The 23,379-nt window shown below is 43.5% G+C and overlaps 1 protein-coding gene across 2 annotated transcripts in view; it reads right to left on the minus strand.

Annotated features, from left to right (window-relative positions):
• The window catches only part of ANKRD29 (ankyrin repeat domain 29), a 64,056-nt gene that overhangs the window by 16,231 nt on the left and 24,446 nt on the right, over positions 1–23,379 (minus strand). For both annotated transcript variants that reach the window (XM_025365702.1, XM_025365701.1), the window contains exons 5-8: positions 18,616–18,714; positions 14,451–14,549; positions 4,291–4,389; positions 2,518–2,613 (exon numbers count right to left, since the gene is read on the minus strand). In XM_025365702.1, the coding sequence (XP_025221487.1) occupies positions 2,518–2,613; positions 4,291–4,389; positions 14,451–14,549; positions 18,616–18,714 (393 nt within the window). The remainder of the gene's footprint in view (positions 1–2,517; positions 2,614–4,290; positions 4,390–14,450; positions 14,550–18,615; positions 18,715–23,379) is intronic.

Raw genomic sequence — 23,379 nt, forward strand, 5'->3', positions numbered from 1 at the left:
TAATTTTTAAACGTGTTGTAGAGCTAGGGTCTCACTATATTGTCCAGGCTGGTCTCTAACTCCTGGCCTCAAGCAGTCCTCCTGCCTCAGCCTCCTAAAGTGCTGGATTATAGGGATAAATCACTGCGCCTAGCCTGTTTTTACATTTTTAAATGATTTTAAAAAGATTAAAAGAAGAAAAAATATTTCATAATATGTGAAAACATGAAATTCCATAAATACAATGTTCAAAAATAAAGTTTTACAGGAATTAAGTTTTTTTTTTGAGACAGGGTCTCCTCTGTCGCCTAGGCTGGAGTGCAGTGGCTCAATCACAGCTTCGTTTCCCAGGCTCAAGCCATCCTCCCACCTCAGCCTCCCAAGTAGCTGCGACTACAGGTGCATGCCATCATGACCAGTTAATTTTAAAAACTTTTTTTTTTGTGGAGATGGAGTCTAGCTATGCTGCCAAGGCTGGTTTGGAACTCTTGGATTCAAGTGATCCACCCGCCTCAGCCTTCCAAAGTGCTGGGATTACAGGTATGAGCCACCGCACTGGCCCTTTTTGTTGTATTTTCTATGGTTACTTTTGGATTACCACAGCAGAGCTGGGGCAGTTGGGAGAGATTTGTATGGCCCACAAAGCCTAAAATATTTGCTATCTGGTGACAGTAATATTTACTAATATTTCAGTAAATATTATTAGACATAAATATTTACTCTATAGTATATATAGTATATATTTATATTATATAGTATATACTCTATATTATATAGTATGTATTTACAGTATATAGTATATATTGTATAGTATATACTATATATAATAAATATATGCCATACACTAATATGACTCCTGGCCAAGGCAGGAGGATTGCTTAAGACCAGGAGTTTGAGACCAACCTGGACAATATAGTGAGACCCTATCTCTACAACAAATTTAAAAATTAGATGGGTGCAGTGGTGTGTGGCTGTAGTCCCAGCTGAGGCAGGAGGATTACTGGAGGCAGGAATTCAAGATTACTGTGAGCTATGATTGCATCATTGTACTCAAGCTTGGGCAACAGAGTGAAACCCTATCTCTGAAAAAATTTAAATTTATACTATATATACTATATATAGTGTATAGTAAATACATTCTATAGTATATATTTGCTATAGTAATATATATTAATATAGCTTTACTGTAGTAAATATATTAGTAATTAGTAATATTTATTACCATTTACTATTTAGTAATATTTGCTAAAATATTAGTAAGAATTACTATTAACATAATAAATAACATAATACTTAATAATAAAATTAATATAACCAATAATATAATTAATATTATATTAGTAAGTAGAAATACTAATATTTATTAAGCCTTTATAGAAAAAATTTGCTGACTCCTTATATATGCTATAGGTTATAAATATTTTAATCAAAAACGATCAAAATTTAGGCCAGGTGGGATGGCTCACGCCAGTAATCCCAGCACTTTGGGAGGCTGAGGCAAGTGGATCACTTGAGGTCAGGAGTTCGAGACCAGCCTGGTCAATATGGTGAAACTCCATCTCTACTAAAAATACAGAAAGCCGGGCGTCATGGTGGCACGCCTGCAATCCCAGCTACTTGGGAGGCTGCAGCAGGAGAAGCACTTGAACCTGGGAGGCAGAGGTTTCAGTGAGCCAAGATCGCACCATTGCACTCCAGCCTGGGCTACAAAGGGAGACTCCATCTCAAAAAGCAAAACAAAACAAAAAGATCAAAACTTTAAAAAAAAGAGGTTGGCTCTGTTTTTTGGGGGACCAAGGTCTCCAAACTGACATATTTTCTGAGGCTTCCAGGTGTTTGAGGCTTATTTTATTTCACTTAAGGGAACAAAACAGTGGTTCTTTGCTCACGAAAATGAAGAGAACGAACATAAGTGTCTGTTCTTCTTCCTTCATTTCACGAATCCTCCAAATGGTGTCAATATGGTATACTTTCCAATTTAGCTATTTCATTACTACTGTCGATTTTTTTTTTCTGGAAAACAAGGTAGTAACAGACTATGGTCCACACTTTCTACCACCTCCCCACTTCTACCAGTGCCCCTGGGATCTCTAGCATCAAGAAGCTGCAGGTGTGTTCTTTCAAGAATCCAACTAGGCCGGGCGCGGTGGCTCAAGCCTGTAATCCCAGCACTTTGGGAGGCCGAGACGGGCGGATCATGAGGTCAGGAGATCGAGACCATCCTGGCTAACACGGTGAAACCCCGTCTCTACTAAAAAATACAAAAAACTAGCCAGGCAAAGTGGTGGGCGCCTGTAGTCCCAGCTACTCAGGAGGCTGAGATAGGAGAATGGCTAAACCCGGGAGGCGGAGCTTGCAGTGAGCTGAGATCCGGCCACTGCACTCTAGCCTGGGTGACAGAGCGAGACTCCGTCTCAAAAAAAAAAAAAAAAAAAGAATCCAACTAACCAGGCACCCAAGTTCAACACAGTCCCCAAGTGAGGACTTACTTTCCAACCTCTCTCTTACAGATTAGTAAAATTTCTCTTTAGGTCTTACCTTCAAAATACCAAGAGTGGGTGAGAATTTAAGCAACTCTTCTATGACATCATTATACCCTTTGTTGGCTGCTTTCAATAATGCCGTTGTGCCATCCTTAACACAAAGAGGAAAATAAAAGTTGATTATTAACACATGTCTGTGTTGCTTGAGCGCTGTCAGTTGGGAACTGGAAAGTACCGTTGCCAGAAATGAATGAAATGTGTAAATTAAGCACAGATCAGCAATGCCTCTTAATCTAGGAGCATTTTAGAGAATATTAAGCAGTTAATTCTGCATGAAAGAGTATCAGATAAACAGTGACTTAGATTATGTTAGAACTCTGCCATTTGGGAATTCATACTCCTATAGTTCCTGAGAACACTGGGCAGGGACAAGGGGAATTTCCAGAGCATATTTTTAGGCCATGGATGCATCAAAGAGGCATTCTCTGCTGTTCATAACTTAGCAGAAATGGTTAACTGTCTTTAATAATTTAGATCACTGTTGAGCTGTATTTACTGTTTCTAAAAAAATTTATACAACCTTGCCCTAGTCTGCTCTAGGTATCCGCCTGTGTGTGGGCAGTGGGGGTTAGGGGCATGGGGGACAGATTAAAATCTGCTAAAAGGCCAGGTGCAGTGGCTCACGTCTGTAATTCTAGCACTTTGGAAGGCCAAGGCAGGAGGGTCACTTGAAACCCCATCTCTACCAAAAATACAATAGCCGGGTGTGGTGGCCCGTGCCTGTAATCCCAGCTACTCAAGAGGCTGAGGCAGGAGAATCGCTTGGACCCAGAGGTGGAAGTTACAGTGAGTTGAGATAGTGCCACTGCACTCCAGCCCGGGTGACAGAGTGAGACTCTGTCTCAAAAAAAAAAAAAAAAAAAAAAAAAAATCTGCTAAAAAAGAATGAAAAGCCAAATTCAAAAATTAATATTTAGCTTCTGTTATTATTTTCTGGCTCAAGAACACAGTTTCCAAATTCCTTTTTGTCCCGTTTTCACATATCAATCGCTGTGTTTGGAGGATTTAGCTCACAATTCTCCTGTAGCCAAGAAACTACTTCGGCCTGCCATTAGGGTTCATCTGTAATCAGAAAGAAGGAAGATGGAATTGGGGGGCGGGGGGGTTCTTTTCTGGCTTCAGAGATTGTGGGAAGAAGAGTGGGAGAGAGGGCAGTGAAATGGTGGCGAAAGCATCTGGTGATTTCCCTTTTTTGGAGCTTAGACTTGGAGAGGAGAAGGTGGGTTATGTAAGCAAGGGTTATACAAAGGCTACAGCAAAACACAAAAAGCAAACAGCATAGGTGGTCAGGCTCTCTTCAAGCCTTCCTTGTGGGGAAAAGGGCCTGCTGTGGGGCACACAAAGGCAGTATTAGGTGACACCAGCAGAGGCCAGTGGAGACTGCGGGCCTACAGGGGACGGGGTGCAGGGGGGTCTGCAGCCCCAGGGAGCAGGGGCGAGAGGCAGGGCCTGCAGGAGGCGCAGCACCAGCCAGGGGATCCCCCTACCCCAGCCCCCAGGACATCCGGGAGGCCCGGTCTCTACCACCCCCAGGCCTGAGGCTAAGATTCCACCCTCTCTAGTGCGTCCCAAGGTCATCTCGGGTGGAGCAGGAGAGAGACCGAGCAGCACCGAATCGGACCTTGACTTTGTTTTCCTGCTCAAGAGCAGGTGGAGGCTGGGAGGAAACCCTGAGTCTGAGTGGGCTGCAGACTCAGTCAAGACCCGTTTTCTCCGCACAGGCGCGCTGGGAGGCTTCGCTCTGTGGCCGCGCGACCCGGGCACTCACGTTCCGCGCAGCGTCGCGCTCGGCTCCGCGCAGCAGCATCACCCGCACCACCTCGCTGTGGCCCATCTGGGACGCGATCCACAGGGGCGCTGTCCCGTCCTGCGGGAAGAGGAGGCGGCGGCCGCCGTGAGCGGGGCGCCCGGCCCCACCCGCTCACAGAATGTCTTTAACTCCAGGGGTCTGAAAGCGAAAAGGCACTCCCTGACCGCAGATCACACTCTCCAGCTGATCCACACCGCCCAGAAGGCACTAAGAAAGGAGGAGGTGTGTGTAGACCACGGACGCAGACGGCACATGGCTGAGCCTGGGCTACTTGAATAATTGCCAGTATTGAAATTTTGGCTTATAAAATCATCCATTTTGTGGCTGGATCTTTTACCAAAAAGTGTGGTACAGACTTTATGGAAGGATGCATGGGAACCTTGCTCTGAAGGCTTGGGGGAGCAGCTGAGCTGTATACATACACCACAGCAGAACCAAATTCCACAAACCCAGAGAGAAGCCGGTCTATTCCCCCCAGACTGTCCATTTCTTTGCTTTCCCAGTGGGTCACACCTTAATGTTCACACAATACACACCCTTCATTCCTATAGAAAAGCAGGCAGTTTCCTTTGAGGTGGGGTCTGCAGGTCAGAGAACTCATTTCTCCTACTCTTCTAGTCTGGTGTCCAGAACCCTGCACAGCCACCTCATTTCTTAGGGGGCTTAATTTTATGTGGAATGTGTTGTTGTGTCTTCTAGGAAGTGATGCACATAAACTAGTTACGGCAGAACAGCATTTTGGGGAACATTTCCTCCGCGTATATCTGGGAGTATTTCTCCAATATTGCTTTCTCTGTGCACACTAGGCCATGAGGTGGAGATATATTGCTCCAGAGGAGAAAAAAGTAAAACATGCAAGGGATGGAGAAGGACTTGACAGTACAGTGGTTCCCACCAGACGGGATGGAAACTGGAAAAGCCTTCCCATGTGTGAAGGAGCTAGAGAGGGAGGGGGAAGGCGGAGGTCAGATGAGAATGTCCACGTTTTCCTCCCCCTCTGCGTTGAATCTCGGGTGTGTTGTGGGGGAGAGGTAACCTAGGGGTGGTAGAAACACCAGGTCAGTTATGGGGAATTCCAGATGGGAAAGGATTTTCTCTTCTTGTGAGAAACCGGGAAAGTGACAAGCCCTTTAGAGAAGTTCTGCTCTCTGCTGGAGCCCGGGAGATAGGAGAGAAATGGCCATGGGAGTTTCAGAGTCAATGGTCCCCTAGTCCCCATGGCCCACATCCATCTAGCACCTAGGCATCCAGGGTCCTGTCTGCCTGTGGGAAATCAGAAGTGACAGAGAAACAGTGGGCTGGAGTGAGCCTGGGGTTGGGAAGATAAGGCCATAGCGCCCTGACTTCCTGAGTAGAGGCAATGGCCAGGCCAGCAGACAATGGCGAGACCAGCTGCATCCCTGGGGTGTACCAGTGCAAGATGCTTGTGGACCAGTGCAAGGGCCACGCATGAGTCTCCCCATGCCCATCTCAATGCCAGGATGACAGTCTGACTCTTAGGTCCCTTCAGAGAGAAGGGCAGGAGGTAGCAGGATCCAGAATTGGCTAAAGGTAACCTCTGATGTAATTATGGTAATGTGCCCCAAGAGACTGTTTTAGCCAGATAAGACTGAATTACCCATCAGGGGAAGGGGGGCTGATGAGCAAAATGATTCAGTTATAGAACATAAAGTTACATTTTCTGCTGCAATGTGTAATTTCAACCTTAGCCTACTAGCAGAAGTAGGTACAAGATTGTTGCCCATTGCTGAACCAGGAAAGGAGCGAGGATGAAGACATCTGAGCTGGGTGGGGGAAGCTGGTGACTTGGGAGCCCAGGAGGATGTGGGGGTGCTGAAGAGCAGTCACAGGATGTTGGGACCTGTCTTGGGAGAGACAGTGGAAGAGGTGCTGAAACAAAGGACAGAGGGAAGCGGAAGACACTTTAACCTACTTCATAATTGTTCCAGGGTCCTCTTGGTGGAAATATTCTTGAACCTAAATATTATCATGAGCTATCTGTACTTTAATTTGTACTTTAGTTTAAAAGCACTTCCATATTCTTTATTTGATTTTCCTAATTCAGGATTTAATTAATCATTCAAGAAACCAATAACGATAATTATTATTCGAGACAGGACTCCGTTACCTAGACTGGAGTACAGTGATATGATCAAGGCTCACTGTAGTCTCAACATCCTGGGCTCAAATGATCCTCCTGTCTCAGCCTTCCTAGTAGGCTAGGTGCACCTACAGGTGTGCACCACCATGCCCAGCTATGTTTTTTTTTTCTTTTTCCCTTTTTGTAGAGATGGGACCTTGCTTTGTTGCCTAGATTGTTCTTGAACTCTTGGCCTCCAGCGATCTTTCCACCAAAGGGCTGAGATTAGAGGTATGAGCCCAGCCTTCTAAGTCTCAAGCAGAGTGCTAAAAGTAAGTCCTGGAGAAGAGACATGGAGGTTTCCATATGACTGCAGTGCCATCATAAAGTATGGACGGAAATGCACAAAATGAAACAGGAGGGAGGGCTGCTGCGTGGGGAATGTGGGCTCAGTGTCCTGGATAGAGTGCTATCTGAGCTGGGTCTTGAAGAAGGACCAGGATTTTGCTAGGTGGGACAGAGGGGAAGGGTCGTTTAAGGAAGAAGGAAAAGCAGCTACAGTCACGGTGGCTTGGACAGGCATGGCTCCTTCACGCAGGGTGGGAAATCCAGCTGCTATAGCCAGAGCGGGGTGGGTGGGACCCTGGGAGGCAGGAGGGGATTGTGGGTCCAAGCCAGGGCTAATAATAAGGTGCTTCTCCCTCCATGCCTGCTCTGGGTCTGTTTTGTTCTTTGTCGCTCTCTCCACCAGAGGGCGGGCAGGGAGAGGCAGCCAGCAAAAAATGGCAGCCAGCTGTCTATTCGATGTGCTTTTCAATGGCTTGGTCATTATTAGTAAACTTGTATTAACAACTGAAACTAACATATGGGAAAGTGCTAAGAGGTGCTATATTGTGAAAAATTATCTATCTATCTATCTATCTATCTATCTATCTATCTATCTATCTATNTGTGAAAAATTATCTATCTATCTATCTATCTATCTATCTATCTATCTATCTATCTATCTATCATGCAGTCTTGCTCTGTTGCCCAGGCTGGAGTGCAGTGGTGCCATCTCAGATCACTGCAACCTCTGCCACCCAGGTTCAAGAGATCCTCCTGCCTCAGCCTCCTGAGAGGCTGAGACTACAGGCATGCACTACCACACCCGGCTAATTTTTGTATTTTAAGTAGATATGGGGTTTCACCATGTTGGCCAGGCTGGTCTTAAACTCCTGACCTCAAGTGATCCACCCGCCTTGGTCTCCCACAGTGCTGGGATTAAAGGCATGAGCTACTGTGCCTGGCCAAAAAATTATTATGATCAATTTAGAACATCAATGATAACACTCATCAAATATGTCATCTTAATTGGAATAGCATGGGAGGTGGAAAAAGCCATCAGTTCTTCCTGGCTATAAGACCTTAGGCAAATCACTCTCAGTCTGAGTGTCCTCTAATGAAACATTATTAGCTTCACAGAGATAAGTGAGAAAACATATAGAAAGGTGGTGAGCACGAGCACTGGCTCACAGATGCTCAGGAAATGTTAACTGCATCTGAGTAGTATTTATCATGAGAAACAATAAGCCCCTTAATTTGTACTTTTGTTCACAAAATACTTCCATATGCTTTTTAATTTGATTCTTCCATAGACCCTGTGAGATAACTGACTGTGAGCAGGTAGGAATGACTGGTAAAATGAGATTTGGGGGCCGCCTGTGTATTTCATTACTGGTAATTACATCTCCAAATCTGATTTTGGAACCCAGGGAGTTGCATGTGAGTTAGAGCATTATTGTCAAATCAGATTATCAGCTGATTCTTTAGTTTACGAATTAGGAGAGGTTTTCCTCTTTTGTATACCTTAATTTCTGTTTTCTCTTATTTTTTCCTTCTGGTATAATGGTTAGAGCCTTCATTTGCATCATGAAAATGATGGGGTGCAGTGGCTCACACTTGCAATCCCAGCACTTTGTGGGGCCAAGGCGGGAGGATGGCTTGAGCCCAGGAGTTCGAGATCAGCCTCAGCAACACAGTGAGGCCCCCATCTCCATAAAAAAAGAACAATGATTTTTTATGTTTTTTTAATTAAAGATATAAAAATAATTTTGAAAATGATGAAAAGTAAGTCAATTTAGTTCCTTTTTGTAGGGCTTTGGAATGTATCAAAATGTGAAAAAACATTTAAAAATATTCAAATAGGTTTTTGAATACTTCCATATACTTTGATATTTTTAATACTTTGATATTAAATCAAATAAATCATTGTGAAGTTATAACCTCTACAGCACTTTTTTTAAAAAGGTAATGGTCAGGCATAGTGGTTCACACCTGTAATCCCAGCACTTTGAGAGGCTGAGGTGGGTGAATCGCTTGAGGCCTGGAGTTTGAGACTAGCCTGGCCAACATGGCAAAACCCCGTCTCTACTAAAAATATAGAAGCTAGCCGGGTATGGTGGCGCACGCCTGTAGTTCCAGCAACTCAGGATTCTGAGGCAGGAGAATCGCTTGAGCCTGGGAGGCGGAGGTTGCAGTGAGCCAAGATCATGCCTCTGCACTCCAGCCTGGGTGACAAAGCGAGACTCCATCTAAAAAATAAAAAAAATAAAAAAAAAAGTAATAGAACGTTTACCTTGAAGAAGGATGAGATTCATAGGTTATGATAGCTGTCTTTTACCATTTGTGTGTACATCAAGTAGAAAAGGATTTAGACCAATTTTTCAGACCAAGTGATAGAAAGAAGACAGATGGGTAAAAGCTACATGGAGACTTGGGGTCAATGTATAAAAGTTTAATGAGGGTTGGCTAAGACCAAAGAAACTGAGCAGATAGGAGCGAGTCCCCCAGGCCTAGAGGTGTTCAACAGTAGCTGATTATCATAGAAAGGATTCGAGTACCGATGGATGGATAAATAGAGTGAGTTTTGTAGTTTCCTCCAACTGTGTTATTCCCTCATTTGATTCGAGATCATTGTTACAGCCAGATCACAGCATGAGATGGAGTATATGACATGACCTGTATTAGAGACTAACCGTGCATGGTCTTATTTAGGCTCCTGAGAGTATTTGGGAAAAAGAACTAAAACCATCCTCTTCTGTGGGAGTGAGTATCTGAAGCGGCACTAGCTCTTTGCTCCCCCGATTTCCAGTCTTCACACTTTGGTTACTTCTACCTACAGGGTGAGGCCAGTCAGAAAGTCTTGGGGACCAATTCTATTCTAAGCTGGGAGTCCAAGAGCTGTGAGGAACCTTGCCCGTGGCAGAGGGAGTTCAATATTGAGATAATTTTCTTACCTACCCTACCTTGACCTGGAGCCTATTTCTTATGATTATCCCTTGCATCGTGTGCCTGGCCCAGCAAATGGGTCTGTAAGAGATGTTACCAGATGCTGCATTGCCCATGGTCCAACTCTATCCTCCCCAGTCAAGGGTGATAGGATTGAGGACAGGCAGGCCAGCCAGTCACTGTGGCCTGGTGCACAAAGATGAGCTGTGACAATGACATGGCTATCCCCAGAGTTTGGCAGTCTGATCCATAAACCTGGGGACCACATACAAGTAAGCAGACGAAACTGGTAAAAAAAAAGAAAGGAGTGGGGAGAGAAAGACATATGAAGGGACTTTGAGATGACAGAGAACACATGGCTCACTAGAGAAAGTGCAGCCTTGATTTCTGATGGCTTTTCTGTTCCAATGAGGCCTGGTTGGCATAGAAATGATAATAACAGCAATACCTAACATTGCACTGGGTGTGTATCAGACACTGCATTAAGAGTTTTGCAGGGATTATTTTATTTAATTCTTGCAGTAGTCCTAAAAATACTGAATACTGAATAAATTCAGGGAGAGTAGGCAACTTGCTAAGGTCACACGGTTAATAAGCAAAATGGGAACTGTGTTTCATTTTAAGATATCCATATCCCCATAATTTCCAAGCTGCTCTCCACCCAAAAAATCTGGGTCTGCTCCCTAGCTGCCTCTTACAGTCTTCCTGGGGCTGATGTCCTGCTTCTGAGTCTGGGCCCTATATCTGGAGCCTTCTTCTAACTCTCAGGGCACTGATCACTAAATGCTGCAGGCTTCCAGACCTTCTTGGTGCTCTGTACCAGCCATGGGGACCTTCTGGCAGTCAACACACTTTTTCTGAGTGTGCACCATGTGCAAAGGGCACAAGACAGAGTCCCTGCCCTTGACAAGCAGCAAGGCCTTCCTATGGCTGTCTGCTCCCATTTCCAAAGCCTCAGGATTCTATGCCAATCTTTTGACTCCTTCTCCCACTGCCATTGATGGGTTCACCCCTCCAAGCTTCTGACCTGGGAGAACATTTACTTTCTGGCCCCAGCTACTCTGTGTACAAGTCAAGGCTTCTGTTAGGAGAAGGCACTTTATCAGACAGCTTTTCCTCCAGGCTTCAAAGAAATACTGTTCAGCACATGAAAAAGACTAGACAGAGATGAGTTATGACTGACTAACCTCAGCTCTGGGTTAACAGGATCAGATCTTTGCATTCTATAGAAGTATTGTTTTAATAAGGTGGGTGAGTTGAGTTGGGAAAATATATGTCAAGGCATTTGGTTAACAGAAAAATAGAAATAGCCACCTCAGCTAGTGATTAAAAAGGTTTGACTCATATCAATTCAACTTGGTGAGGATACATGGAAAGAAATGAAAATAAATTTTTAGAGTGAAATCTCTATTTCAATGATCTCTGTGACTCTTGACCTTTTGGCTTAGGACAATATGGAAGGAAAATATTTTTTCAAGTTTCAAATCAAGAACATAGTCTTCCTATTGTCTGGCTATGACTAGCTTTGGGATTATGATTCCTCATCCCAAAGTACTAAAAAGGTCTTCATTTAGTTCTCAGTGATAGAGTTACAAAGAAAAGTCATTCCCACTACAGTTCAGATTCCCTGAAGCTCATATCAAATGTCAGCTGAGTAATTTCAATGTAACTTTGTCAACATCCTGTTACAGGATACCATAATAAAATGGTAGGGCTTCACAGAATGGCAGTGCAACAATTACAAATCAGATTTAGCCAAAAGTATTAGGAAATTAAACCACGCAGGTATCCTTGTCCTCATTTTGTAAATTCAAGGATTTTTCCAATAATGACTCAATGTGTCAGCTGAGATTTCAGAATAAAATATTGGTTTCCAAATGCTCTACCTATAGTATATTTTACCATGTGCAGGCCATTTTAATAGAAACTTTTAATTAGACTTTTTTTTTTTTCTAAACCTCCTTATAACGTGTGACAAAGTCAGCCAGGACTGGTATCACTTTTATCATACGCATGGCACTGTTTTCTTGGAACAGAATAAATATGCAGAGTTTACACTTTCAGAGAAGACGGAACTTGAGCTAGTCTGACCTGGATAGATAACAACCTCTAATTATAAGCTCACAGTAGGTAATACAAATTACTATAATTTGAGGGCACAATGGGGTATATACTCTATAAAAAGGAAAAATTCCATTGCCTTTTTTTCCCCAAAGCAATTCTTATTTTATAAGACACCCATTTCCTGAATAACAATTCTTTCAGGGCTGAACTCAAAATAATTCAAAACAATTGCATTAGATGCAGTCTTTAGAAGGTGTAGCACTTGCTCCTTGACCAGAGGGAGGATCCCTGCACGCAAAGACTAGGTCATCCACTTTGACCAGGTTATCCTAACTCTTGAGGAAGAAAAAACAGCTGTGGTGTGTTGTGGCTACTGTTGCAATGTTGGTTTACTCTTTAACTTCTTGGCTTCAACATCACTGCATGACTCATTTTAGATTTAAGTGGGCAGGGCTCATGCAACATTTGAAATATAATCTCTTATATCAGCTTGGTTTTTTACAAATAGTACTTTAGGCATATAAAGAATAAAATTCAAAGTGCCAGAAATTATTTTGGAAGGATGTACTAACAGAGAGGACTTGATAATCTTGATAACCTCACATTCTCAGTGGTATCTTCAATTATGGCCCCAAAATCAAACTTACACAATCTAAAAATAACCAATTCCTCTTACTAATTTTAGTAAAATGAAGCCTCTGATTCAGAATCAATCAACAACAACACAATAAGAAGGACCAATACGAAAAGATTAAACTCCAATCCTCAAAAGTCAACTCTAGCTGGTACAGAAGTAAAACTTTTTTTGAAACTGCTTCCTTTTCCAGGAGTATTCCTGAGGCCACCTCAGAAAAACTTTACAACTCTAAAAATATAACCTTACATTGATAGCACTGTCTGGCACATGGTAAGTACTCAAGAAATACTGATTGAATGTTGAATAAAACAGTTATTTAAAATGTGGGCATTTGAAGAGATCATCAGGCTCATCCTGCTCAGTCTCCTAATTTTCAGTGATGAAAGTCAGGCCCAGAGAGGTTGCTTCACTTGTTCAAAACCACACAGCTCAAATTATTGGCAGAGATGGATCGAGAACTCGGGATTCCTGACCTCAAAACCACTTCGCCTTTCTAACCTCAAACCACTCTGCCCAAAGGCTCTTTCTTTTTCTCAGGCTCCTTATGTGCTTGGGCTTCTAAAGACCAAAGAAACCTGTGCCCAAGAGCTCAGACCAACCTTGAAGTCCTCATAGCTATTCACTACGTGAACACAGAGAGGCATTCCTGTATCAGGTCATATTACAGCGGAGATGTGCCTGGGTACAAAATCAGCTTGACTTTTCCCTAGGAAACTACCTTCTTAGTAATGTTTCCTTAATTTGAAATGTTTTGTTAAAAATAAATTAACCTGGGGCCAGGCATGGTGGCTTACACCGGTAACCCCAGCACTTTGGGAGCCCAAGGGATGCAGATCACTTGAGGCCAGGAGTTGGGGACCAGCCTGGGAAACATGGCTGTCTACCAAAATGTATCTCTACTAAAAATACAAAAATTAGCTGGGCGTGGTGGTGCACACCTATAATCCTAGCTATTTGGGAGGCTGAGGCACAAGAATTGCTTGAATCCAGGAGGCGAAGGTTGCAATGGGTCGAGATTGTGCCACCACACTCCATCCTGGATGACAGAGCAAGACTCTGTCTCAAAAAAAAAAAAAAAAAAAAAGTTAATCTGGACAAAAATAGTACCTACACAAGAGAAGCTAATTATAATACTGTACATTTGGAAGGTTCTTCACTGTTTACAAAGTGTTGCCTGTATAATCCTGCATTTCTGTTCTTTTTTAAAATTATTACTCTTTTTTTTTGAGACAGAGTCTTGTTCTATTGCCAAGACTGGAATGCAGTGCTGTGATCTCAGCTCATTGCAACCTCTGCCTCCCAGGTTCAAGTGATTCTCCTGCCTCATCCTCCCAAGTAGCTGGAATTACAGGCATGTGCCACCACGCCTGGCTAATTTTTGCATTTTTAGTAGAGACAGGGTTTCATCATGTTGGCCAGGCTGGCTTCAAACTCCTGGCCTCAAGTGATCCTCCTGCCTCGGCCTCCCAGAGTGCTGGGATTATAGGCATGAGCCACAGCTCCCAGCCTACACTTATGTTCTTTTAATGTCAGTTAATTGACTTGCTAGATGTTAGCTTGCTGTTGGTAAATGAAGTCTCAACAGTATAATAATTGTGAGAGATGAAGGTGCAGAACCTCCTAATGATTCCAATGCCATGGGCTCCTCTTTGGCTTGGTGGAAGAACTGGTGGGCAGGTAGTAAGGCAGCATTATCAGCAGGGGCCAGGCTACCCGACCCACATCTGTTTACCTAGTCCCAGGCCAGCCTGCACTCATTAGATCAGTGCAGCCATAATTCGTTTGCATAGGAGGTGGCAGAGTGTGTACTTGACCTCAGACATCAAACACTTAAGTTTTGAAAGTACTGAACTGTGATGTCAGCTTGGTTTCATAGGCTTTCAGGTCAGCTCAGAGCATACAACAGGAGATACCCTACTCAAAGGTTAACTTTTCATCGCAGAAGCAGAAAGGTTTAAAGGATGCCTTGAGCTTACTGGTTATCTCAGGTATGTGCTGCCAGGGGATACCCAGCCCTCCCTGCCCCATGCTCCATGTGCTTGGGCAAATGTCAACAGTGGACATTACCTGCCTTGGCTGGTTGACTTTTGCTCCTGAAGCCAGCAGTAATCGAATAACATCCAAGTAACCACCTTGGGCAGCTAGGAAGAGGGCAGTGGCTCCATCCTGAGAGAGAACAAATTAAAAGCATTAAAAACATTATCTTTCACACTTATTTTAAAAGAAATTAGGGTGGGCGTAGTGGCTTATGCCTGTAATCCCAGCACTTTGGGAGGCCAAGGTAGGTGAATCCAGGAGATGGAGACCAGCCCGGCCAACATGGTGAAATCCCATCTCTGCTAAAAACACAAAAATTAGGCTGGGCACGGCGGCTCACGCCTGTAATCCTAGCACTTTGGGAGGCCGAGGCAGGTGGATCATCTGATGTCAGGAGTTCGAGACCAGCCTGGCCAACAGGGCAAAACCCCATCTCTACTAAAAATACAAAAAATTAGCCAGGCATGGTGGTGGCCACCTATAATCCCAGCTACTCTGAAGGCTGAGGCAGGAGAATCGCTTGAACCCAGAGGCACAGGTTGCAGTGAGCTGAGATCGCACCACTTCACTCCAGCCTGGACCAAAGAGCAAAACTCCTCCTCAAAAAACAAAAAATCAAAAAACAAATAAAAATACAAAAATTAGCCAGGTGTAGTGCCGCATGCCTGTAATCCAAGATACTCGGGAGGCTGAGGCAGAAGAATCTCTTGAACCCAGGAGGTGGAGGTTACAGTGAGCCAAGATTGTGTCACTGCATTCCAGCCTGGGCAACAGAGTGAGACTCTGTCTCAAAATAAATAAAATAAAATACATTAGATTTAAAATATACACATTTAATATAAGTTTCCATCTCCATCTCTTTGTCGGTTTCCACCTTTTTGTCAATGAAGAGCCAAATGATAGATATACAAATCCCCCAAACCTCATTTTTTAAAAATTTCTTTTTAATGTATTTTTAAATTTCTACAAAAAAAATTGTTTTAATTAGCTGGGCAAGGTGGCATGTGCTTATGGTCCCAGCTACTTGGGGGCACTGAGGCAGGAGGATCACTTGAGCCTGGGAAGTTGAAGTTACAGTGAGCCATGTTTGTGCCATTGCACTCCAAGCCTAGGGAACAAAGTGAGACCCTGTCTCAAAAAAAAAAAAAAAAAAAAAGAAAAAAGAAAAAGAAAAAAGAATTGAGAGTAAAAGGTGTCCTTCTAATTAGATCTTTCCTACCCTTTTCTCTTTCTTGTCCCCTTATCCTTGTTCCCCAACATGAGAGTTCTGCAAGAATTAAGATACAATATGCAGCTGGGTACGGTGGCAGGCACCTGTGGTCCCAACTACTCAAGAGGCTGAGGCAGGGGGATTGCTTGAGCCCAGGAGTTCAAGATCAGCCCTGGAAACATAGCAAGACCTTCTCTCTCTCTCTTCCTTTTTTTGAGACAGGGTCTCCCTTTGTCACCCAGACCTGGAGTGTAGTGGTGTGACCACAGCTCAATGTAGCATCAACCTCCTCAGCTCAAGCGATCCTTCTACCTCAGCCTCCTGAGTTGTTGGGGCTACAGGCATGCATCACCACATCCAGTTAATTAAAAAAAAAAAATTCTAGTAGAGACAGGGTCTTGCTCTGTTGCCCAGGCTGGTCTCGAACTCTTGGGCTCAAGCAATCCTCCTGCCTCAAAGCACTAGGATTACAGGCATGAGCCACCACACCCAGATGCCCTGTCTCTAAAACAAAACAAGACAAAACAAAACAAAACACAAAAGAACCCCGGAAGATGTTTTCAATGAAACTGCCCTAGAAACCATCTCCACAAAGTGTTTCTCTGCCAGCCCAGCAGACACCAACACCACCTATAAACACAAAAAAGCACTCCTGCATAAAGCCTAGAGCAAGTGTCCCTTTTCCAGTGCTCTTTAGTTTTCTTCTTAACTGAGTATCTGTGCCTTCTGGGCATTTCTGTTTTCTTGGACATATATCACTGGTGCTTTCAGCAGATGTACGGCGCAGCTGAGAGCATGCATTTTCCCTGGATGCTCCCTGCAGCCTGATAACCTTCACAGCGCAGGGTGAGCTTCATTGTTTTCAGACCACAGTGGAAAACCAGAGCACACCCTAGAGGAAAACACCTAGAACCCAGCTAATTACCACACCTCCCGTTGGGAACACTAACCTCAAGCAAAAATATAAGACACGTTTCCCTGCAAGTCCAGCCACGTGTGTCACGTGGAGGGTCCTGGATTTCCAGTGGGTGTCAGCTGAGCTGCCAAACTGCCCTCCAGGCAATCATTAAGAAATTAATCAGCCTGTACAGATTTTCAAGCAGATGTTTTATATGGGGATAAAATTTTCAGAAAGTCTACCATGCCCTTAGCTGCTGAAAACTCTCAGGAATTTTCTTTTTCTTTTTTTGTTTTTAAAATTTTTTTTTTAACTGTCAGGAATTTTCCAAGATGAGCTACCCATGCATTGAATTTTTCACTGTGCATTCCAAGTTTCAGTTTTGCCCCGCCCATCCAAACAATTTCAATTGTTTTAAAGAAAACATTTAGATTGTTTGGGTAAAGGTAAAGGTCTTAATATAAAATGGAAGTTATAATGCACGAAATTTCTTGAGTCACCTTAAAACAGAGATGAAATTACTATGGAAAGGGGCTTTTCTTTTCCAAACACTTTGGCTTTTCCTATTCAATGTGTATATATATATATGTACTACACATTCTCAGATATACTTTACCTATATATAGCCAAAGACATATCTAACCTTTGGACCTGTGCTTCTTAGGGTGGCTACAAGTGAGAAACACCTGTTGCCCAAGCTGTGCCTTCAGAGACTCCAGTTTTGTTGGTCTGTGGTGGGCCTCAAAATTGGTATTTTTTTAAACCTCCCCAGATAATTCTAATGGGCAGCCAGAGTTGAGAATTGCTTCTTTATCAAGTAATTCAATCATTCTACTGGTAATGTTGCAGGCTCAAAGAGTGTTACAGGTTTTGAAGTGCAGAGGGTGAGGCTAGCTGCTATGAATTTCAAAGAGGCCTGTGATTTGTCAGGGTTAACCATGTAAACTCTGGAAAGGGTGTTCAAATGGAAAAGTTCACACCTACACAGCTCATTACACGTCTATGAAAGTACAGTGCCCCAGGCATAAGGGTTAAATGGCTAGCTGTAGGACAGCCTAAAACACAGTTCCTAGATCATTGGAAGCAGGAATTTTTCCACGCTTCACCATGAGACTGTCAAGTCTATTCATCTCCCTATATTCTGTTTTTTCCTACAAAACTGGAGTAATGTTTGCCATAAATCCTATGGCATTATAGTAACAATCAATTGGAAGGCCCTTGGGTGATGTACTAATTGACAGTTAGCTGCAAACAGACCCGCACTAGCAGTGGATGCCTTTCACAGGTCAATGGCATGCATATATTTCACAGAGGTCTTCATCCATCCAACCTCGCTTTTCTTCCAAATACCTTCGATTTCTCCTCTTTGTGCCCTTCCTCACAAATACTACAACAGTATATTTTTTATATCCAATGAGCACATTTAGGAAAATTTTGTATATTTTGGTTTTCAGCAAGTCCATATGCTGGGCTTTGTGGTTTGTCATGGTACGAATAAGCATCACATGATTTTCGAAGGTCTTAATTGCATAGGTACATGAAATGTTTCATCTGCACAACAAACAGATTTAAAAGGGAGAACAGAGATGGGTAAATAAGAAAAATGGTTTCTTTTTTTTGTGGCGGGGGACAGAGTCTTGCTATGTCGCCTAGGCTGGAGTGCAGTAGTGTGATCTCAGCTCACTGCAACCTTCACCTCCTGGGTCAAGCAATTCTCCTGCCTCAGCCTCCTGAGTAGCTGGGATTACAGGCACCTGCCACCATCCCCAGCTAATTTTTGTATTTTTAGTAGAGCTGGGGTTTCACCACGTTGGCCAAGCTGGTCTCGAACTTCTGACCTTGTGATTCACCCACCTTGGCCTCCCAAAATGCTGGGATTATAGGCGTGAGCCACCGTGCCTGGCCAATACATGATTTCTATATTTAAAAAAGCCCATCTGGTCCGCTACATATTTTTCTCTTGACTCAGACCAAAGTCCTACTGTCCACTACAATATTTTTGAAGTTGGCATTTCTGGCATCTGAATTTAGACTGCAATTTTGTGTGTGATAAGAAATGTCCTGATGTCCCCCTGAAATGCACTCACATAAAGTTGGTCATGGATGTTTGCTCCGTGCTTCAGCAAGGTCTCCACCACCTGCATGTGCCCGTACTGACTGGCAGCCAACAGGGCGGTGCCCCCGTCCTATGGACACGCAAAACATAAACACATTAGAGGTGGCGCAGGCACATATTTCACCAAGCAGATGCTCCTCACATACATAGAATTTAGGAAGAGAGTTTTCCCAAAGATAATAACAAACTCACTTTCCCTCTTTTTTTTTTTTTTTTTTTTTTTTTTGAGAAGGAGTCTTGCTCTGTCTTCCAGGCTGGAGTGCAGTGGTGCGATCTCGGTTTACTGCAATCTCTGCCTCCTGGGTTCAAGCGATTCTCTTGCCTCAGCCTCCTGAGTAGCTGGGACTACTGTTCCAGGAGTTCAAGACCAGCCCTGGAAACATAGCAAGACCTTGTCTCTCTCTCTTTTTTTTTTTTTTGAGACAGGGTCTCCCTCTGTTACCCAGACCTGCAGTGTAGTGGTGCGACCACAGCTCAACACAGCATCAACCTCCTCAGCTCAAGCGATCCTTCCACCTCAGCCTCCTGAGTTGTTGGGACTATAGGCGTACATCACCACATCCAGTTATTTTTTTAAAAAATCTGTAGTAGAGACAGGGTCTTGCTATGTTGCCCAGGCTGGTCTCAAACTCTTGGGCTCAAGCAATCCTCCTGCCTGTACACCACCATGCCCGGCTAATTTTTGTATTTTTAGTAGAGACGGGGTTTCACTATGTTGGCAGGCTGGTCTTGAACTCCTGACCTCAAATGATCCGCCTGCCTCAGCCTCCCAAAGTGCTGGGATTATAGGCATGAGCCACGACGTCTGGCCTACTTTCCCTCTTTTATCCCTTTTTCTTTTTCTTTATAATTATGGCAGAGTTCATCCTAAGGACATGATTATGTTGTATATGTGGGTGGCTTGCTAGAGATGCATTACAGTTATTTGACCAAGTTAGTTATTATGAATTAACTTAGAAAATTCCTGTGCCAAATGCAGAATCATCTATTTGCTTCTCAATATGAGAAACACAGAACAGAAAGTCTGCAGCAAGTCTTGTCAGTTCTTCTTGGAATCATCAGGAAAGCCTCCCAGGGCTTCTGGCCAGAGACTTTCCGGGCAAACACCGTCTTCTCCCTGTGACGGAACCCAGTGGCAGACCACTGAGATTAAGGAGTTTTTATGGGGTAACCCTCTGGGGCCATTGCCCTCATGGGACAAGACCTGCGTCCATTAAAAGAGTGGATAGCTATGGCACATTCTGTGTGTCTCTCACTATCCTACTTAGTGTTTTCCTTTTAACATGTGCCAATTTGTCCAGGTCTCTTTAAAAGTGAGGCCCTAAAAACAAAGCAGAAGCCTGAGCAACATGGCAAAACTCCATCTCTACAAATAATACAAAAATCAGCCAGGGCGTGCGTGATGGTGTGCGCCTGGAGTCCCAGCAATTTGGGAGGCTGAGGTCGGAGGATCGATTGAGTCCGGGAAGTGGAGGTTGCAGTGAGTCAAGATCACACCACTGCACCCCAACCTGGGTGACAGGGCAAGACACTGTGTCAAAACAAACAAACAAAGTAAAAAAAAAAAAAACAGAAACCAACTAAGCAGAGCACTATAAAGTACACGTGCTCTAATGTGGAATGGGATATTCCTGTGTTCCCTCTACTCTACTTTTATCTCTGCAGCCTAAATTAGAAAGAGCTTTTCTACCAACCACATCACACTGCTGACTCATTGAGTTTGTGGTCAACTAAAACCCTTAATGGTTTTCGTCACGTGCTACAGCTAAGGCATTCTCTTTTCCCATCTAGCGTTGAGTTGTTTGGCTCTTTGAACTGGACATCTGAGCTAATTATAAGTAATTCGAAAACACATAATCTGGTTATAAAATATGAATCATAAATATAAGATATTATAGTTTCTAAATTTGGGAATAAGGTATTTGTTCAAAATACCTACTCATAGAGCCCCACCCTCAGCCCCGCCTTCAGTAGGTCTGGGGTGAGATCCAGAAATATGCCTTTTGACCAGTCATGTGGGTTGATTATGTAGGCAGGTGGCAGGTGGGCCTCACGTGGAGAAACACTGCTATAAAAGGTCTCAAGTTCATAGGCAGGTAACATCCTACGGGGCTGCAGGCCGCGTGTGGCTGGGTAGGGCCTCCCAAGAGGCAGGCTCTGTGGTGGGGGAGGGTGCTTGAGATGGGCTTTGAAGAGTGGGGAATGGAGAGGAGGGAGACTGAGGCTGGGGGTAGATGGTGGTGGTGAGGAGGCATCACAAAATTGCGTAACAGCAGGAATAAGCACCATTTCTAAGTTTTGTCCTGTCAATTTTCCTAGCTAATAAAGTAATAAATTTTCCTGCCTAATAAAGTAACAGAAAAGATAAAATATGATGATTCTCATAGACGAACTGCTGTTATTTTTGTTTGTTTGTATGTATGTATGTCAGGGTCCTGCTCTGTCGCCCAGGTGGGCTGCAGTGGTACAATCATGGCTCACTGCAGCCTTGAACTTTTGGGCTCAAGCAATCTTCCTGCCCTAGCCTCTTGAGTAGCTGGGACTACAGATGTATGTCACTGTGCCAGTTTTTTAAAATTTTTATTACTTTTTTATAGATGGGGTCTTGCTATGTGGCCCAAGCTGGTCTGGAACTCCTGGGCTAAAGCAATCCTCCCACCTCAGCCTCCTGAGTAGCTGGCATCACAATACCTGACTAATTTTTTTAAAAATGTTTTATAGAGATAGGATCTTGCTACATTGCCCAGGCTGGTCTCCAACCCCTGGTCTCAAGCAATCCTTTCACCTTGGCCTTCCAAAGTGCCGGGATTACAGGTGTGCGCCATCACACCTGGCATCTTTTATTTAATTAAAAAAAATTTTTTTTTGAGACAGGGTTTCACTCTGTCACCCAGGCTGGAGTATAGTGGCGCAATCATGACTCACTGCAGCCTTGACCTTCCAGGCTCAAGTGATCCTCTCATCTCAGCGTCCCAAGTAGCTGGGACTATAGGCACATGCCGCCATGGCTGGCTAATTTTTATATTTTTGGTAAAGATGGGGTTTCGTCATGTTGCCCAGGCTGGTCTTGAACTCCTGGGCTCAAGCGATCTGCCTGCCTCAGCCTCCCAAAGTGCTAGGTGTGAGCCACCATGCCCAGCCTCTTATATTTTATAAAACACAGTTTGGGGGCATATAGATTTAGTAACAGTGAGAACAATTGTTGAAGCAAAGTTTTGATGACAGGATCATTTAAAACTGAAAGCCTCTCAGCCCTCTCTTCTTCCCATGGAAAGCTCTTGATTCCTGCAGCTGACCTAATGGAAACCTGTGGAATTGCTCATCCCGAGTTCCATGTTCCATGGATTTCTGAGATAGTACAAATCGGCTCATGTACAAAGGCTTTAAGCCGGTATTTGCTCGTTAACCAAGAAGACTGAAGCAGCCATATGGTCACTCATGATCGTTTTGACCTTAGTTCAAACAGTTGATATTTAGGTTCATAGGACTTTACTTTCTATTTTTAGTTACATCACTTTTATACTAGAAAATAAAATAATAATGTGTGTGTATATATATATATATATATAGAGAGAGAGAGTATTACTGTATGTTATACTCAGTAAGTTTAGAGGCATATACATAGTACAACAGAAGGCTTCAGAAAAGACAAAGCCTTATATGAACTTACATCTACTTAATGGTTAGAATTTTATTATTTGATTTATTTTTAATTTTTTTGAGACAGGGTCTTCCTCTGTGACCCAGGCTGGAGTGCAGTGGCATGATCCCGGCTCATTGCTGCCTTGACCCCTCGGGCTCAAGTGATCTGCCTGCCTCAGTCTCCCAAATAGCTGGGACTATAGGCATGTGCCACCATGCCCAGCGAATTCTTTTTTTTTTTTTTTTTTTTAAATAGAAATGAGGGCTAGCTTTGTTGCCCAGGCTGGTCTTGAACACCTGAGCTCAAACTATCCTCCTGCCTCAGTTTCCCAAAGTGCTGGGATTACAGGCGTGAGCCACCTTGGCCAGCTCCAGTAGTTACCATTTTAACAGAAAAAAAAATCTCACTGGAAACTCCCTTGATATCTAAATAGTCCACAAAAAGGATTAACTAAGAAAACCTAAAAGTTTCCAACTTGCGCAAATTTTCAGGAATTTAAAAATTATAATTAGGCTAGAAATGAGCTGACAATTACAAAAATCTTATGGAAGTTCAAATTCTGCTACTACAAAATATTATCATGTAAAATCATACTGTGAACATGAAATTAATCTTTCTACATTCTCAGCTTTCTTATATATATGTCAGAAATGAAAATCAATTACTTTTTTTTTTTTGAGACGGAGTCTCACTTTGTTGCCCAGGCCGGAGTGCAGTGGTGTGATCCTGGCTCACTGCAACCTCTGCCTCCCGAGTTCAAGTGATTCTCCTGCCTCAGCCTCCTGAGTAGCTGGGATTACAGGTGTGAGCCACCATGCCTAGCTAATTTTTTTTTTTTTTTGTATTTTTAGTAGAGACAGGGTTTCACCACGTTGGTCAGGCTGGTCTCGAACTCCTGACCTCGTGATCCCCCTGCCTCGGCCTCCCAAATTGTTGGGATTACAGACGTGAGCCACCGCGCCTGGCCAATTACTTCTTTAAAGGAAGAACCACTATATAGTTTCCCAACTATATAAACTGTAGCTATGTATTATGTATTTCAGTGAGGACAGCTCATGAAAGCAAGCTGCCTGCTAAACCACCCTCTTTAGA

The sequence above is a fragment of the Theropithecus gelada genome, chromosome 18, assembly GCF_003255815.1.
Source record: "Theropithecus gelada isolate Dixy chromosome 18, Tgel_1.0, whole genome shotgun sequence".
Classification (NCBI taxonomy): Eukaryota; Metazoa; Chordata; class Mammalia; order Primates; family Cercopithecidae; genus Theropithecus; species Theropithecus gelada.